The sequence below is a fragment of the Lithobates pipiens genome, unplaced genomic scaffold, assembly GCF_037356315.1.
Source record: "Lithobates pipiens isolate NorthernLeopardFrog02 unplaced genomic scaffold, aLitPip1_a1.2 Scaffold_23, whole genome shotgun sequence".
NCBI classification, from domain to species: domain Eukaryota; kingdom Metazoa; phylum Chordata; class Amphibia; order Anura; family Ranidae; genus Lithobates; species Lithobates pipiens.
Window position 1 is genome coordinate 312,580,828 of NW_027507785.1, and position 19,052 is coordinate 312,599,879.

A 19,052-nucleotide genomic window follows, 5' to 3' on the forward strand; every position below is an offset into this window, starting at 1 on the left:
CATTTCAGCCCACCTATACCTAAAGATTTTGGGTGGATTGAAAGTGACATACCTCAAACTGCACATGATGCTCATTCACATCTTTGCATTGCAGTACAGTTGCATGTACAGTTTTAATGAGCATTATCAAAATTCTCCTCATCTGCATAAAAATTCAAGCTCAGATATGAAAAAAAAAATATTTAAAACATTAGACCATCAAGAGAGCCAGGTATCTAGACAATGAGAAGTTGACAGTGGTGTCCTGCAGGTTTCTCTCAACACAGGTTACCTTCCTTGAAAACAGTTCTTCAAAACTCTCAGGCTCGGTTCACACAGTACACGGCACGACTTGCAGCGCCGCGACCTGCCGCGACCTCAGCGGCGACTTGCAAAACGACTTCTGTATAGAAGTCAATGCAAGTCGCCCGAAGTCGCCGCAAAAGTAGTACAGGAACCTTTTTTCTAAGTCGGAGCGACTTGAGTCGCTCCTATTAGAACGGTTCCGTAGTACAGAACGGGGCGTGACTTGTCAGGCGGCGAAGTCGCCTGGACAAGTCGCCCCTGTGTGAACCGAGCCTCAGTAAGTCCAGAGTTGTAGGCAAATGAACATATGCAAATATTGACTTTTTCTTTAAGAGTCTGACCCCTGCCCCTGATTAGCTCCTGAGCTGTCCCACAGGCTAGTGAGGCCGTCCATCACGTTGAGAGGCCAGTAGGGAGGAGAAGGTCTGAGTTTACCTTTCACTGGAAAAGTCAGGACTAGAACTTCAGCTTCTTGGATCTCTGGTGACCTCTGCTTACGTATTTTTCCAAAATACGCTGGCCAAGGGTGGTGACGGAGCTAATTTAAACAGTATCTAACCTCAAGAACAACAATTTAATAAAATTGCAGCTTTTCAATCCATAGACGTGGTGACTTCATTAGTTTTCTGTTTATCTTCTTTTCATCTGGTGATCCTGTAACACTCTGACTGTCCTAGGGTGACAGTGCTTACTTACTGTACTGTATCTATGGAGCAGCAGTGCTGCCACCCTAACAAAAACAATACAGAACATCTCCTCATCTCCATTACATGGGAATGATGGTGTGCTGTTGTTCAGAGAGAGCTGGGAATAATGTAAATGATAAGACTGCACAAGACGTTATCAGCTCACTTAATTTCTGGCAGGATCAACAGGGTATTTTAACACTTTTTAAGAAAATACTTTCAATGTATGTATTTAACAGACCAAAGGGCAGCAGATACGTTCCTTGTTATGCTTTACATACATACAAATAAAATCTACTCTTAGGCAATAGCACAGCGCCCTCACTAGGAAACTGCTGTCAGTGCATATAACCCAGCATATACTTTTTCTAGTGATATTTATGACTGTAGTTAACTTTCATAAAGCGGTGACCACTCTGACATTTTACTCTGGGGCGTAAAAGGTTTTTGGATGACACAGAAATTGCCTTCACACGTAATGAGGTTAATGTATTTGACACACGGCGTGGCAAATTATGCAAAGTTTCGCCAGACTCTACGCTTTCCCACACAAAACTGACTAACATCTTGAGATTCAGTACAAGTTTTTTTTCCCCCCTCCTATACACAGCTGTTTGCCACTTGTAAAAGAATACAAAAAGGAAGTCTTCACACACAGAGTCACTACTAGTGCATGCAAAAGTACCTGCAAAAGAAGCTGCAGATGGAAGCTTAAATGTCTCTGTATACAATGTACGAAACTGCAATCATGGGAGAAGAGAATATAGGTAGAAATGTACAATTCTCACATTTTGAGAAGCGATGAAAGTTTTGTCAGAAAAAGTGGAGAAAAAAAAATTGTAGGCTGCAAGGGGTGTGGACACAGACTACCAGGCAACATAGCCCTTACTTCTCTACACTACACTTAAGAACTATAACTTGATCTCTGAATCTCAACTTGTTCAAGATTGGATAATAGAGGAGAAGTGCCAGGGCTGGGCTCAGCACTTCCTTCTCTGAGTTGGCCGCTCAGCTGTCAGCTAATTGGCAGCTCCCCATCTCTCTCCACAGTTACTCAGCTGTTGATGATATCCTGCTCGTCAGTCCTGCCTACTTAAGCCGGCCAGTCCAGAGGAGCTCTGCCTTCGCCTTAGTCCACATCACAAGAAACATCTCCTGCGTTCCTGTTTAAAGACTGGCTTTGCTGACATCCCTTCTGGCTCCGGATCCTGCTTGCTGCTCTACTGCTTTGATCCCTAACTTCTAGCTTGGCTGACTATCCTTTGCGGTTACTGAACTTTGGCTATTCATTGACTACGTTTGTTCTTTTTACTTTTATTATTAAACAAGTGTGATTTAACTGTACTTCTGTCTCGGTCTGATTTCATGGTTTCTGACAAGAAGCTCCTCACAAAGCCTTCACTCTGCTCTCTCCTCCTGTTAGCAAGCCCCCAGCGTTAGATTCACAGCACTGTATTGAGTGCATGTAGAAAATTTAAAGAGAGAATCTACCGATCTGTAGATGGAATTAACTAATGGATATATGGTACAGACATTATTTGTTCAAAAATAGGGCATCAAAAATGCAGTGTAGATCTAGCCAAAACTTTTTTTATATTTTTGTTGCCATAATGGAAAACGTGGGGCCTACCCTACAGAGCTCTGATATAAGACAAACAGTCATATTAGAATTTATCTGAACCTGCTGGGGAGCTTTGCCAAGAATGGTCCAATTTAACAGTAGGGTTTATGGAAGGCCACACTAGAAGGACTGTGTAAGACGGTGGCTTTGTTGGCAGTAAAAAAGGAAATTAAGTATTTTGTTTTGATCTGATGAAATACTTAATGGGCCTGTGTTCCTGAAAGGCTTTGTTATCTTTAAGACAAATCATATAGAAGCAGCTAGTGTACAGTAATAGGAAGACTAAACAATTTGGCAGGAGTAGGAGGAAGAGTCACGTACAAGTGGGCAAACTATCTTTGTTGGCAGTCAGATGGAACAAGGGATCCCGCTGAACTGTGCACAGAGGCACATAGGCTGTTGGCTCGGGGCCCAAAACCATTGAGTGATAGATGTTAGTGTGGATCTTCGTACGTGTGCTTTCACCATGCTGAAGGGACATTAACGGCAGCTTTGCCCCCTCTTGATGACAGAAGTGCCATGTCTCTATTGTTTAAAACAGAACTTCCTTTGTTTATAACTTCTTGTGTCAATTAGCAGAGAAACACGTACCCCGAGGGCCTGGGTCTCCGTACAAAGTAATCACCCTTTGTTGGGTATCGGTACCAATGTCACGTTGCCTTCCATTGTGTGTCCTGCCAGTTTCCTGTTTGTTGAGGCCTACTGAGCGTCGCCATGTCTCCAGGAACAAGGTGGGCAAATGGATTCACATTAACTGGAATTGTAAAAAGTTTATGCAAGAATTGAGAAAACATTGTGTCCCGGTTGTTCTAAAACTTGTGAGTCAGATCGGAGGGCAAATCCGGCGAAAACATCTTTATAGGAACCACTATACAGGGTCAATGAATTTAAAGTCTTGTGATGCCCCAACCAGCCAAACCTGTATGGTTTTATTACACAAGGAGCTTGGTGTGCTGCAACTGAAGACATGACTTGTACAGTAATTCATTTATCATCTGTAAAGTATATCTATAACCAAACCATTTTTCCCTACTTTGGATAGAGACATGGAAGGAGACCATGGGAGACCCCTTTTTTTGCCATCTGTGTTCCAGAGGTGCAATTTCCCTTCACTTCCTGTCCTGTACACCAAATAGGAAGCGAGAGGAAATTTCTCCAGTGTGAGGGGAAATCTCCTCTTAGACAATTGTCACCCGGACAAGTGTCCCCATTGGAAGATACACCTTCTCTCACTCTTCTGGTGACAAGTTGGAATTTTGGATGTCGCTTTGAGTCCAGGTGAACAGGACACTTCCCCAATATATTCAAAACTAAAAAAATGTGTCTCCAAACTTTCTAAACAAACGGCCAATTTACTGTCCTTTGGATTTTAGGGGGGGACTGTGGCCAATGAGACTAGAAAATGTCCCAATGTCAGTGGGAGCAACAATGCCTCAGCCTTGGGAGTAAGGAAATTATATAGTACCTACTGAGGAATAGTAACCCATTGCTGATATTGGTTAAAGGAATAGCGCTGTATTGTCCGTATCTGGTGGAGGAAATGTTCTTTACAGCACAAATCGATATGGGTGACAAGCCATAATGTCGTTTTTCTGTGGCTGGTGCTAATAAAGCCTGAGACAGCAGCCATGGCTTAGACAGCAGCCATGAGATTTTCATGTCTACACACTCAATCCAGGTTACATCTGCTTTCCTTCTGTCCGGTTTGTTGTGCCACATGATGGAAAACTAAACCGGTAACTTGTTCAGTTTTACTTCTCTTTTCCTCGAAACTGGAGCAGCCAGCAGCCAAACTTCTAATTAGTTCCTTATTACGATTTTTTTGGGTATGGTAAGGGAGTGCGGAGGAAGTAATTTACGCAGTTCCAGCTATCTATTGTGTCCTCTGGATGCCTTCAGTTTCCTTCCTGGCTACTTCAGTAGACAATGACATCCAGAGTGACAAAGTCATCACGGGCCTTAGTCATAGTTTTTTTTTTCTTTTTTATGAAGGGCGAGTGGCCGAATGTGCGGCGCCAGGAAATTTTCGTAACGGGGGAAAAAATGTAAGAAAAAACATATTGCAAAAAAAAAAAATTATATATATATATATATATATATATATATATATATCATCGGAGTGTATTTTCCTGAAGAATTCCAATCAAAACACAAAATTATGTTTTCATACCAACCTTCCACGATTGAGGAGTGTTCTCCTTAATCATGCTCAGTGTGTTCTCTGATGCTCATATATATATATATATATATATATATATATATATATATATATATATATATATATATATATATATAATATTTGGACAGGTTAGAGCTATGGCGCTATGATGCCTGTATGCAAGCAGTTACCCAGAGTCCTTTATGCTGCTCTGGATGCCATGTCCTAATACCTTAGAAAAAAAAAATGTGTATATTTTATTATGTGTGCTATGTGATGCTCTTGGGGGAAAGGGAAAAAAAAAGGTGAATATGAAGTGAGATGGTAAATATTTTCCCTAACATCCTGGCAAACACATTTTCCACATTCCTCCAGAAGCTAATTAACGGGAGTAAATCAGCTGAACAAACCCGTATTTATCCTGCATGGAACATGTGCCGGCCTCCGCTTGGTGTCCCTGGAAATAAAATCCCGCAGACAGTTGCCAAGCTGTCATGTTACACTCTGAGTTATGTGTTTAAACTTTGCAGAGAGGCTGGGGATAAGAACTGCATTGAGGAACCCGGTAAAGGTGTCGCTGGCCTGGGCGCACTCAGGAGACGCGCGGAAGTGTGAGCGGTGCGGTCTGACCCTACGCCTTTCTTTGCAGCATTTTTTTTTATTAACTCTTGTGTGCACTGATGCCAGCATACAGGGATTATTCTAGGGAGTGGCATTCTCTTTACATAAAGGTCCCCCTTACAAAAAGTATAAAGTAAAGAAATCTAAAGAGAGCTGTTTATAGAATCAAGAATAACTTAATTGTATACTTTCAACACTTAATACAAGAAAAGAATGTCATTTGATGTAAAGAAGTGTTTTCTCTTCCTCATTAGATAGTGGCGACATCTGAGGGTCACCCTCTTTCTCATCAGATGGTGGCACCATCAGACTATTGGCTGAGGGTCACCCTCTTTCTCATTAGATGGTGGCGCCATCAGACTATTGGCTGAGGGTCACCCTCTTCCTCATTAGATGGTGGTGCCATCAGACTATTGGCTGAGAGTCACCCTCTTCTTCATTAGATGGTGGCGCCATCAGACTATTGGCCGAGAGTCACCCTCTTCTTCATTAGATGGTGGCGCCATCAGACTATTGGCCGAGAGTCACCCTCTTCCTCATTAGATGGTGGCACCTTCAGACAATTGGCTGAGGGTCACCCTCTTTCTCAACAGATGGTGGCGCCATCAGACTATTGGCCGAGAGTCACTCTCTTCCTCTTTAGATGTACTATCTTAGCGTCCAGTCAAAGCTCAAAAGATGGTCACATGACATCATGGAGGTGAAGCTGTGACACTGGGAAAAGCAGTATTGCGGTTCCAAAAGGGTCAGTAAGATGGTGCCAATAACACAAAATTTCTGTTTGGATCAATTTATTTTGTAGTATTGTAGTAACAGAATGAAAGTCAAGGAGCCGTAATATCTGATTTCACGACTTTAAAGTAAAATTTCACTTTTGGTGAAGTTCTCCTAAAAAAAGTCCCCCCACTCCGACTGCAGCCTACTTGGTATAATACTTACCTTTCTCTTTAAACCATTGAGCTTTCCTGCTACACAATCTTGGCCAGCTCCTTTTTATAGTATTCCGCGGTCCTGTTCATTCCTAGGGGTAGCCGTGGGCATGGCAGCCTTTAGCAATACTCCAGAGAACAGCTTACCCAAAAAGGAATAAAAGGGGCCACAGCGTGTATGCGTAGTTTGAAAAAGAACTGTCTGGTACTTTTACAGAGGGAAGATCACCAAATTAGGGAAGAAAGGTAAGTATTAGCTGCAATCGGGGGGATTGCGCATAGATTTATTCAAGGTCAACTTCGTTAAAGGTAAACTTTGACATAAACACAGGGGCCACACTCTACTGTCACAGAGCTTCACAGCGGGTAAGCCCACTTTCTTGGAACACCAATTGCTGAGCCCCGTGAATATGCCAACATTTTATTCCCCCCCCCCCCCCCCCCCACTGTATGCTCCCTGCCTTCTCTAAAGTGTGAAAATGAATGGCACAAGACTGAATTATGAGAACAGAAGCTGTTATGGGTTACCTTTGCCATTGTTCTTGGAGCTAAGCTAAGGAATACATCTGAAATAGTTAAAGACCTGGCTCTGTATACTTAAAAAAAAAAAAATCAGCTGCAGCTCTTAAACTTCTCCCCACACTTGAGGTCAAATCTAAGTTCCAGACTGTGAAATTGGACTATTCCCCAATTCACTACAGCCGACATCCAACCGGCTTCCCAAACAATCAATACCCTTGGGGTGTTTTCTTTTCCATGTTGAAAGATTTCTGCATGAAATCTATGGAAAGTCTTGAAACAATTTGGCTAATCCCCTGCAGTCTGGATAGAGAGAGCAGAGGCTTTTGTTGTTGCAATTGTGGAGTTTTTTTTTTCTACCTAAGTCAGGAAGGAGACAGGAAACAAGAGTCACACTTTTAACAGCTGTGCCTTGCCCACACTGCTGCTGTGTGACGTAGTTTGGCTGGGGTAACATGGGGCCGGCAGCTCGGAGAGTGAAGAGGTCAGGAAGACGGGTCACATTTTACTGTGTTATTGGAGATAGTGGGTTCTGCTGCTCCCGTCGGCTCTGCTCATTCCTCACTCTCTTCCTCTCATTCTTGCTGAAAACATCCTGTTTTCCAAATAGCCATCTAAAAGATTCCAAAAAATCGTCTGGCTCCACACTGTTCATGGTCTCCTGGTATGAGATTTCAAGGCTGCTCACAGACGTGAGACAGAAATCGTGAACGATTCCCCAGATGAACAATTTTTCATATAGAAGATTGTTGTACAAACAGTGACAATGTCCTTTACCAAGAACACACATGCCATTGTGTCAGAAAATAATTAAAAAAATTATGCATGTTGTTTCCTAATGTCCGAAGACTTTAAGATGAATAATAAGACATGCAAAAAAATCTGGAAAATGGAAGAAAAATTAAGATTTGATTTTTCTGGTCACAGTCTTTAAACAACTATTTGCCAAGACGAATCCAACCCCTTTCACCACTCACAGACCAGCCTGTATCTTCCTCGATTCCCTGCAGTCAGTCCACTGCCAAGGCCCTGGAATCCACTCTTGCTCCACTGTAGTCCACCATCCAAATAACATGCTGCACACTAAAGATGTTCAACCCCATAAAAGGTTTATTGCAAGACAATACACTACTCATTCCCACCCAAAGCCATGCCCCCAACATGTTTCACTCAAAACAGGGCCTAATCATGGGGATTCCCATGATTAAGCCCTGCAATGGGTGAAACATGTTGGGGGCGTGGCTGTGGGTGGGAGTGAGCGGTTCATTGTCATTGTATTAAAAGTTGTCTGGAGTTGAACGTTTTTGGTGTTCAGTTATTTGCCAAGCTGCAAATCTCAGATTCTGTCCTGTCCAGTTTCTCAGTTTCTGTCATTTCCAGAACATCATAGCCAGTGTCCAAATTTGGGCTAGTATCTGTAGATCTAATATCCAAAACACACAAGAATCCAAGGACTAACTTAGCTCATGAGTCACTACCTATCACTAAACTATCCCATTTGTTTGGACTGACCCTTCAACATCCATCTTTCTGCTGAACGACCTCAAGACCCAGGAAGCCATGGCTTTAAATATCCAGTTTGTATACAATGGTCACTAATCTCCAAAGTTTTCCTAACAGATACAGCTGCCTCAAACAGAGCCAGAATTCCACATTCATTTAATAATTCTTAGTTTTTTCTTGGTGGAACTCCACAACATGTAACAAAGCCCAGAGTACTAGTTATGACTATCATTTACTACAAAACTGGAATCTCTGATTGCATTAATAAGACTTAGATAGGAAATTCAACTAAACCAGAAAAAAATATATATTAATTTTGTTTAAATTGTTCCTTGTACTTGGTTTGCATTGGGTTACTGAGTAGTTTACTAGTTAACAATGTGACATGGTAGGAAAGTTTGCAAGTGCACAGTCCATTCACAGTCCATGCACAAGCTGTCCAAACTTCATTGTGTATACATAAACTCTAATAATGGCCTTTGTCACTTTACAAGCTACCAAGTGTGGCCCTTCTCTTGTATTTTGTGACCTATGAATATCCTACTTCAAAGGTGCAGCATTTTAGAAAGCAACATAATCATTTGATTAATTGCAAAAATATATTTTGTACAGAAAAGATGACATTTAACTGGATTTGAATAATTGAAACATCGGCAATTTGTTGTTGGTTGTAAAGTACACATGTGACAAGAAGAAGACGAGGACATGTTTACAGGAAGAAAGTGTACCACATCCACAAACGCTGACTTGTAATTATCAGAACAGAAGTTCTATTTCTGCTTTTCTCTAGTTCTGCAAATTGTTTCCTATATTTTTTCTTATTTAAAAGTGGCTTCCTACCATCTGCCCGATAGGGTTACTTACTGACCACCACCAACCTACAAGAGAACTAAATTAAAACAGAACTCCAGGAAAACAGCTAGCATACCTCCTGGCACAATCCATGGACCTTTTCACCACTTTTCCAAAAGAGTTTGGACATTATACACTGGTCTAAGGTAGTTCCATCTGCATATCCCATAATGCAGGTCCCATCATAACATACAAAGACACACTGCAATTGTTCAGCAGCAGCAGCTGGAAAATCAACAGTAACTTGGCCAGACAAGGCTCTACACACCCGGTCAGTGTTCGAAAAACTCAACAGACAAGCTAATTAGATGCATCCAGTGGGCAACAACAGTACTTCACTAAAGCTATAGACATAAGATAGCAAATGTCATGACAGTCCAACTGTTGACCATCTGCATGGACAAGTATACTCATTGTCTGAGTTTGCAGTGAAGGAGCATGTGCAGACACCGCCAATGGGAAAACAATCAGCTCATAAAATCCATACCAACTATTTGCCCCAGCCATGAACCTAGCACCCATTGCCCGATTGTGGTCGAAATATGCCAGAGCGGGCGATGATGAGCTCATGTCTACAAATCGGGCTCTATATTTTTATGGAGTTTCTTTGTTTTCGTCAAGAATCAGCTGTTGTCAAGTTACAACTCCCAGCATGCTCTGCAGAGTGGCCAATGATAACTGGAGAGGCACACTGTTATATGAACAAGTTACAACTCCCAGCATGCTCTGCAGAGTGGCCAATGATAACTGGAGAGGCCCACTGTTATATGAACAAGTTACAACTCCCAGCATGCTCTGTAGAGTGGCCAATGATAACTGGAAAGGCACACTGTTATATGAACAAGTTACAACTCCCAGCATGCTCTGCAGAGTGGCCAATGATAACTGGAGAGGCCCACTGTTATATGAACAAGTTACAACTCCCAGCATGCTCTGTAGAGTGGCCAATGATAACTGGAAAGGCACACTGTTATATGAACAAGTTACAACTCCCAGCATGCTCTGCAAAGTGGCCAATGATAACTGGAGAGGCACACTGTTATATGAACAAGTTACAACTCCCAGCATGCTCTGCAGAGTGGCCAATGTTAACTGGAGAGGCCCACTGTTATATGAACAAGGGAAAGGCTTGGATTTGTAGTTCCAAGATTACTATTTCATCCACAATATGCCCCAAAAGACTTCCTTTTCTACAGTATCAAGAGTTTAGAAGCTAATTGAAGAAGTTCATACATGTCCCGGTCATTCGCAACAACCAAATATATTACACAAGCCGGAGACACGATCACACTAAATTATCAGGGAAAAAGAAAATACTACTAAAAGCAGAAAGTAACTAAATAAAATACACAGTAAATGATCTATCAGTTTTACCAACCTTCACCAAATCAAAATTTTAAAACAATGAAATGTTTGATTTCCAGAACCAACCAACCTAAATTAGTAAATGCACTGCAACCCTCATCAGTAGCTGTATCTGCTTATTTACGCATGCATGCTAAAAGGGAAAAATGCACATGCTATACTTTGGCTCAAGTATAAACTTGTACATTTGCATTTATTGGACTGCTTCTTTTGTTTTTTGTTTTAATTATGCCTTAACACTCTATGATTCAGCTGTACAATTTTCCGTAATCTAATCAAATTTATTGCCAATTTTTTTTTCGTAAATCAAATATTAAATTATCATTTCAGGAAAGGCAGTAAACTGGATAATAATACATGCAATTGTTTGAATTAAAATAAAATAATCTTGTAGCTGAATTCCTGAGCCCAGTGCAAGCGTTCACTCTGCAAAGTGCACCATGGATCTTGGACCTTGCCTGGTCCCAATTTCAACCACATCATATAAAAGGGTCCACAAAGCGACCGTGACACGTTCCACACAGTAAGTTTTAGGGCTTGTTCACACCATGTCTATTAAGCTGTGTTTTTCTGCACATCACTACTTATGTATGATGAGCAGGGCACATAGAAAACAACTGTTCACACCATACGTACCATACATGTGTGGTATATTCTGCAAAGAAATTCAGTTCAACAGACATGGTGTGAACAAGCCTTACTCATAAGGATATTAGTAAGCACCTATTGTGCAAAATGCATTACGGTTGCTTTGATGTCTGTAGGCGATTGCCTTTTGCTTGTTTAATAAACCCACCATTCATGCAAGATACCATGGTGAACTCGTTTTATATTTATAAATCTTGAAAGAACAAAATTAAGACTGTGCAGGGCTATTGGAGGTAAAAATATAAAATTTTGCTTTATGTTTTTAGAATGACAATAAAGGCTTTTCAATTGCATTTGGAAGAAATGAAAAAAACAAACAAAAAAAAAACATAATAGTTTTAAATAGACAGAACATAGAAAACCTCATTAGCCATCTACACAGTATAACTTTTGAGTCGCTACCTGTTGCCGAACTAACACAGACTTAACCAATCCGGTGTCTGTTGGAACTTGAAGTTCTTCAATGGCCACAGGTAAAGCTACTTAATTCCCGGGCCAGTAACATATATTTAGTACCCGTTTAACGTCCTGAAAGCCTTTTACCGTCTCGGCTAAGGTTTCTCCAAAGAAGAACTGAGAAGGTTTGGAGTTTCGGTGATCCCCTTGTTGGCTAACTTAAGTCATTAAAGTTATTATTATTATTATTAGGTTATTTGGGATAACCTAGGTCCCTTCTTCAGGCTTTAAGAAATGTATAAAGAAGTATATAAAAAAGGGATCTAGGATATCCTGAAAGCTTGAATGCCAATTAACGGGACCACCTACACTCCAAACCTTCTGCGTTCTTCTTTGGGTAAAACTTAGCTGGGACAGTAATTGGTTTTCAGATCATTAAACTAGAATGTAATGACCATCTTTTTTTTTTTTTTTCTTTTTTTTTCAACCCAAGTTTCAAACAAAAAAAAAATTTTGTTAGCCAACCAAAAAAGCCTCTTCTCACCTTATTTGATGCCATTTCGCTGACCGATCTGTAGGTCTGAATGGTCTCCAGCTGATCCAAGCACCAGTCCAGCTCTTCCAATGTGTCCATGGCTAGTTTTTGGTAGGAGTCCTCTGCAAACAAGCACATTGACATGTAGTCAGGCTCCAGGCTCTGCATGGCGGGCTCAGGAGTGCCGCATTTCAGACACACAGTGCTGTAAGAAGAGCAATGCTCCTTCATTATGGGCTGCCTGGGCTTCTGTTGCTGTTCTGCCTTCCTCACTAGTGACTAGCACACTCCTGTCTCACTCCCAGCTCTGCCTGTTTTCTATCAGCTCTCTGCTGATGTCAGAAACTTCCTCTGTGCTAGGAGGAGGAACTAACCTGACAGGCTGATCTACATAGATCTCCAGCACAGCTCTGCCATTCCTTAGAAGCTGCTTACACGACTTCTCAATATTAATCAGATTCTGGTTGCGGCCGCAGGGCACAGTGAAGCAACGCAAAGCTTTCCCAACTTTCTCATTTCTATTAAACTCTTTAGTTTCCTTATAAAGGAGGCTCAGGAGAGTTTACTCACAATGACTTACCGTACATGCAACATATAAAGTGGAAATACACCTCAATTAAGAAACTGTGTTATAAAAACACATGTAAAACATATATTTATTTAAATATTCCACTTTTTGCAAAAAAAAATGTATTCTCTCACACTGTTTAATAAAAAATGTGCATTTGCATTTGAGCCTGCAAAGCATTGCAATTGCAATCAGTGGATCATGGGTGTGACATAGCTCCCAACTGTCCCTGATTTGGAGCAATGTCCCTCTGTCCCTCTTTCCTCCTCATTTGTCCCTCATTTTGGTCTGATCTCTATAGCTGTATAGAAAATGCACTTTTTATCTTTCAAAAAGTGTTTCCCTGTGCTAAACCTTTCATCCAGTTTCTAAATTGCTGTACAGTAAAACCTTGGATTGTGAGCATAATTCCTTCCGGAAACATACTCGTAATCCAAAGCACTTGTATATCAAAGCGAATTTCCCCATAAGAAATCATGGAAATTCAGATGATTTATTCCGCAACCGTTTATTCATAGGTTCTTCATTTTATAGTCCGTATAAAAAGACTATAGCAATGTGACCAGGTTGTGTAACCATAAAATGTCCATCCACAATCGGCAGCTTCCACAAGGGGATTAGAAGCAAAATCAAGCAGGGGCCACAGAGTATAAAAGAGAAGAGAGGCGCCTCTAAAACTGTTTTGCGGAAGGGAGTTTAACAAGACTCGTGGCCACTCATTAAAATTAAATGAAAAGAGGTTTAACCTTAAACTACGTAGAGGGTTCTTTACTGTATAACCCCTTTCACACCACACTGCCGATAGCGCGAGCGGTAAAACACCGCTATTTTTAGTGGCGTTTTACCGCCAGATTTGCGGTGGATTTTCGGCGCATTTAGGCCACTAGCGGGATGCTTTTACACCCCGCTAGCGGCCGAGAAAGGGTTAAAACCGCAGGCAATACGCCGCAATAGCGGCATTTTGCCGGCGGTATTACAGCACTGCCCTATTGATCTCACCGCTCCTTCACCACTCCAAAGAAGCTGCTGGCAGGACTTTTCCCTGACGTCCTGCCAGCGCATCACTGTAGTGTGAAAGCCCTCGGGCTTTCACACTACAGACAATGGTGCAGCTTCTTTAGGGCGTTTTGCAGGCGTTATTTCTAACGCTATAGCGCCTGCAAAACGCCCTGGTGTGAAAGGGGTGTAAGAGCGGCAAGGATGCGGAATTCCCTTCGGCGGTCTCAGTGGGGGGCATGGATAGTTTCAAAAAATTATTAGATAAGCACCTGAACGACCGCAACATACAGGGATATACAATGTAATACTGACATATAATCACACACATAGGTTGGACTTGATGGACTTTTTCAACCTCACCTACTATGTAACTAAGTGTAGCAATATGTTGCTAAATGTTGTACCTTCATTAAATGTAACTATATTGCTACACTTAGAGGCGCCTCTCTTCTCTTTTATACTCAGTGGTGACATGACACTACTCTTATATCAAGACATTGCTTGTATATCAAGTCAAAATGTATTAAACATTTTTGCTTGTCTTGCAAAATGCTCTCAAACCAAGTTACTCTCAAACCAAGGTTTTACTGTATCTGTAAATTGTAAAAGACAATATAAAGGAATAGTAGTGGTTAAAAAAAAGCCCTCGTGGATTTGATTAACCCTTTTTTTGTTTGGTTAGTTCTCCTTTAAGGGTATGTGACAGGGGCCCTATGCCTACATACGTTTGCTAATAGGTGTCCCTCATTCCCATCTCAAAATGTTGGGAGGTATGGTGCAATGTTCCGACTTTTGCAGACTATTCGTCTAGCCACAGGTCCATACCAAGTTATGGACCCTCCATTATGGAACTTGGTGGTAGTATCAATGGACTACAGGTGTGGTGATTGCACTGCATTTGTGCTTGTTGAGAACTACAAGCCCCTTAGCCATAGTGTCAGATAGGACTTGTAGTCTCTCCATTCATAGATCTCTGTGAATGGATGATGCGGCTGAGCAAGCACAGCCATACACAGCTGCGCCAAATTTTAAAAATGACAGGAGCCTGTGGGGAGAAGATTCTGTAAGGGATGGGGGTGAGGAGCAAAGGACTATGACCGTGTTCCATTTTACACTTTAAACCCCCTGTTCGCATTGGCGTGATTTGACATGTCAAATTGCATGCCAAATCGCAGTCTATTGCCGGCAACGGCACTGTCCCAATCGGTGCCATGCCGACTTTGCGGTGCCACACTAATTTCCAAAGGTAGTTACTGCACTACTTTTGGCGACTTATTTTAATAGACATCTGTGCACGAACCCGCACAGATGTCTTACAATTCAGCTGAACTGGCACGATTTCAAACCCGCGTTCGGTGTGAACGTACCCTAAGGCCTCATGCACACTGGATGTTTTTACAGCGGCTGTTTTTGGCTTCAGGTGTTTTTTTCTGCAGCCAGTAAACCCATCATGTTATCCTAGGGCAGTGATGGCGAACCTTGGCACCCCAGATGTTTTGGAACTACATTTCCCATGATGCTCATGCACTCTGCAGCGTATTTGAGCATCATGGGAAATGTAGTTCCAAAACATCTGGGGTGCCAAGGTTCGCCATTACTGTCCTAGGGGGTTGATTTACTAAAACTAAAGAGTGCAAAACCTGGTGCAGGTGTGCATGGTAGCCAATCAGCTTCTAACTTCAGCTTGTTCAATTAACCACTTCAGCCCCCGGAAGGATTTACCCCCTTCCTGACCAGGCCATGTTTTGTGATACGGCACTGCATCGCTTTAACTGACAATTGCGCAGTCGTGCGGCGCTGTACCCAAACAAAATTGACGTCCTTTTTTTCCCCACAAATGGAGTTCTCTTTTGCTGGTATTTGATCACCTCTGCGTTTTTTTTTTTTTTTTTTTTTTCGCTATGCTATAAACAAAAAAACGACAGACATTTTGAAAAAAATAAAAACAATATTTTTTATTTTCTGCTATAAAATAGACACAATAAAAAAAATTCAAAATCAAATTTCTTCATCATATTTTTGTTTAAAATGCAAACAAACCAATAAGCGTATATTGATTAGTTTGCGCAAAAGTTACAGTGTTTACAAAATAGGGAATAGATTTATGATATATATTTTTTTTCTACTAGCAATGGTGGTGATCTGCGATTTTTATCGGGACTGTGTCATTGTGGTGGACAGATCGGACACCTAACTGACATTTTTGAAACTTTTTTGGGAACCAATGACATTATTACAGTGATCAATGCTAAAAATATGCACGGACATTGTACTAATGACACTGGCAGGGAAGGGGTTGACATCAGGGGCGATCAAGGGGCTTAATATGTTCCCTCGCTGTGTGTTTAACTGTATGGGGGATGGGCTCACTGGAACAACACACAGATCCGTCTTCCTGCAAAGCAGAAAGACAGGATCTGTGTGTCATCGCTTGTCAGAACGGAGATCTGCCTTGTTTACTATGGCAGATCCCTGCTCTTTGACCGCGGCGAACGATTGCGGGCGGACATCGAGTCCGCCGGACCCGCTGATTGGCTCCCCCGCTGGCCAATGCGTGTGCGCCCACAGATCGCCCGACGTACACGTATGGCGATTTGCGCAGCGAGCCAACCTGCCACAGTATAACTGCCGTGGCTGGTCGGGCAAGCGGTTAAGCTTTAACAAAAAAAACTGGAAGCTGATTGGTTTCTATCGAGAACCGCACCACATTTTGCACTCTCCGGTCTTAGTAAATCAACCCCTATGTGTCCATGCACACATAGGCTTTTATCAGTGTTTTTTGGCAGGGGCATGGGGACCCTAGTTCTGGTAAACCTGGGGACAACCAGTGAGTCCCTCACTTTGGAGGGATTTCTTCTCGCTTCCTGTTTTTGGCTAAGGGACAGGAAGTGAAGGAAAATATCCACATTGGGAAACAGGTGGCGACGAGCCCTCCTTTAGGCCGGGTTCCCATATGTGCAGCCGTGGTTCACAGAAGGGGTCCAGTGTGTCCCTGTTGAGCGGTTCAGGTGCGATTCGGGTCCAAATTTTTGCCTGAATTCGCACCTGAACTGGACCCAAAAACACACAAGACCCTTCTGCATTCCAGACTGCGGCCGTCCTGGACCTGTGAGAACCGGCTCCATTGAGAGCCGGTCACATTCGCCTGTCATGCAAATTGGATGCGGGGAAACCTACATTCCAATTTGAATATTCTGTATGTGAACCTAAACTAATTCTATCCAAAAGGAAAAAAAAAAGATTTTGCATTTAGTTCTACTTTGAGTGCTAGTCAGCGAACCTGAAAGGGTAACTCCACTATGGTGGGAAAAATTTGAGCAATTTAAAAAAAAAAAATCTGTATACAATTACGACACAAGTCATATTGTAATTGACTGTTATTAAAAATGACCTTTTTATTTTCAAACTGCAGCTCTGTAATTTTCTGTAAAATGCAATATGGCCACCTGTACAGAAGGCCCCCCCCCCCGATATGTAATTTCCTGCTCACTGATTTTCGCAGAAGTCTGCACTAAGATATAGAATTGATTTTGTGCATCCCCTGGTGAGATATTCCCAAAAGGAAATTGCATCTAAAGGGATGCAAACCCCGTGATTTTCCTCATTAGAGCCCCGCAGGTGCAGCAACTGATTGATAATTATAAATGTCACTCCCATACAACTTCACTATGTACATGGACACAGACAAACAAACTGCTATTTATTCAGAATAACAAAAGGTAGGAATCTTCAACAAAGTTCATTAAAATCCCCGCAATGTACAGAGATCACCCAGAGGCAGTGTTAATTTTGGCAGCAAATTTCGATTTAGTTTTAGTCTTAGGACTAAAATGCCATTTTAGTTTTAGTCCCATTTTAGTCTTCTGCAATTGTTTTAGTTTTAGTCGTATTTAGTCGACTAAAATCTCCAGTACATTTTAGTCGACTAAAACTAATTTTAGTCATCTGAAATCGAATGGGTGTAATTTAAATTGTAATGTATTAGTTAACATTTCTCTACAATTTCCAAACTCATTATTTACGGCTGGAGTGAAAAATCTCATATGTTATTATTTGGGGTATGAACATGCACTAAAGGCCAGTGTTAATTTTGAAGCCAAATTTCAATTTAGTCTTACAGGATCGTAATTTCCGCCAGCAAAAGTCCGATGAGAGCTTTTGGTTGGAAAATGCGATCGTGTGTACGCTCCATCGGACTTTTGCTAGTGGAATTTCGGCCAGCAAAAGATTGAGAGCAGATTCTCAATGTTTTCTGTCGGAAAAAGTTCCGATCGGAAACTCCGATCATCTGTACAAATACCAACGTGCAAAATTCCTACTCATTTTCGGAAACAATTCGACGCATGCTCGGAAGCATTGAACTTTTTTCTCGGCTCGTCGTAGTGTTGTACGTCACCGCGTTCATGACGGTCGAAAGTTCAGAGAACTTTTGTGTGACCGTGTGTATGCAAGCCAAGCTTGAGCGGAATTCTGTCGGAAAAACCATCCAAGGTTTTCACTCGTGTGTACGGGACATTAGTCTTTTGACTAAAATGCCATTTTAGTCCCACTTTAATCATCTCAATTGTTTTAGTCGACTAAAATTGTATTCATTTAGTCAAATAAAATGTTTTAGTCATTTTAGTCAACTAAATTTTTTTTTTTTGTCTAATGCCGTACTTGACCGTACTTTTCGACAGCAAAGTTCCAACGGAACAAATCCGTCGGATAATTCGATCGTGTGTGGGCTTCATCTGACCTTTTCTGACGAAAAATCTGACGGACTTTAGAAATAGAACATTGTTCAAATCTTTCCACCGGAACCAGTTCCTATGGAGAAAACCGCTCGTCTGTAGGCAGGACCGACGGACCAACAACGACGCAAGGGCAGCTATTGGCTACTGGCTATTGAACTTCCTTTTTCTAGTCCCCGTCGTATGAGATCGCATTAAACGATCGGACTTTGGTGTGATCGTGTGTAGGCAAGTCCGTTTCAGCGGAACTCCGTCTAAAAAGTTTGTTCCGACGGAAAGCCCGGTCGTGTGTACGCGGCATTACTCAACAAAAGTGTCGTTATTCTTTAGGTGTAATGCCCCATACACACTATCGGATTTTCTGCAGGTTTAACAAAACCATGTAGTGCAAGGGCCTGCCTGATTGCATACAAATTGCAACGCCTAAGGTTTGACCTCATATTATACGGTTTTGGTAAATCTGAAGGAAAAACTCAGCAGAAAAACTGATCGTGTCAATGGGGGCTTTAGTGCAGCTTGATAAACCAGGGCTAATGAATGAATTACAGAATTCATTTTGGTTGTGAGAAAGCAAGAAGTATGAGCGTGCCTTGGAAGACGGAGCTCCACACCTATCTCTGCTGCAACACGTTAC

At 41.8% G+C, this 19,052-nt stretch overlaps 1 protein-coding gene across 3 annotated transcripts in view; it reads right to left on the reverse strand.

Moving 5' to 3' along the window:
* Positions 1-19,052, reverse strand: part of PDE4B (phosphodiesterase 4B) — a 622,771-nt gene that overhangs the window by 19,539 nt on the left and 584,180 nt on the right. For all 3 annotated transcript variants that reach the window (XM_077450534.1, XM_077450535.1, XM_077450536.1), the window contains one exon: positions 12,128-12,240. In XM_077450534.1, the coding sequence (XP_077306660.1) occupies positions 12,128-12,240 (113 nt within the window). The remainder of the gene's footprint in view (positions 1-12,127; positions 12,241-19,052) is intronic.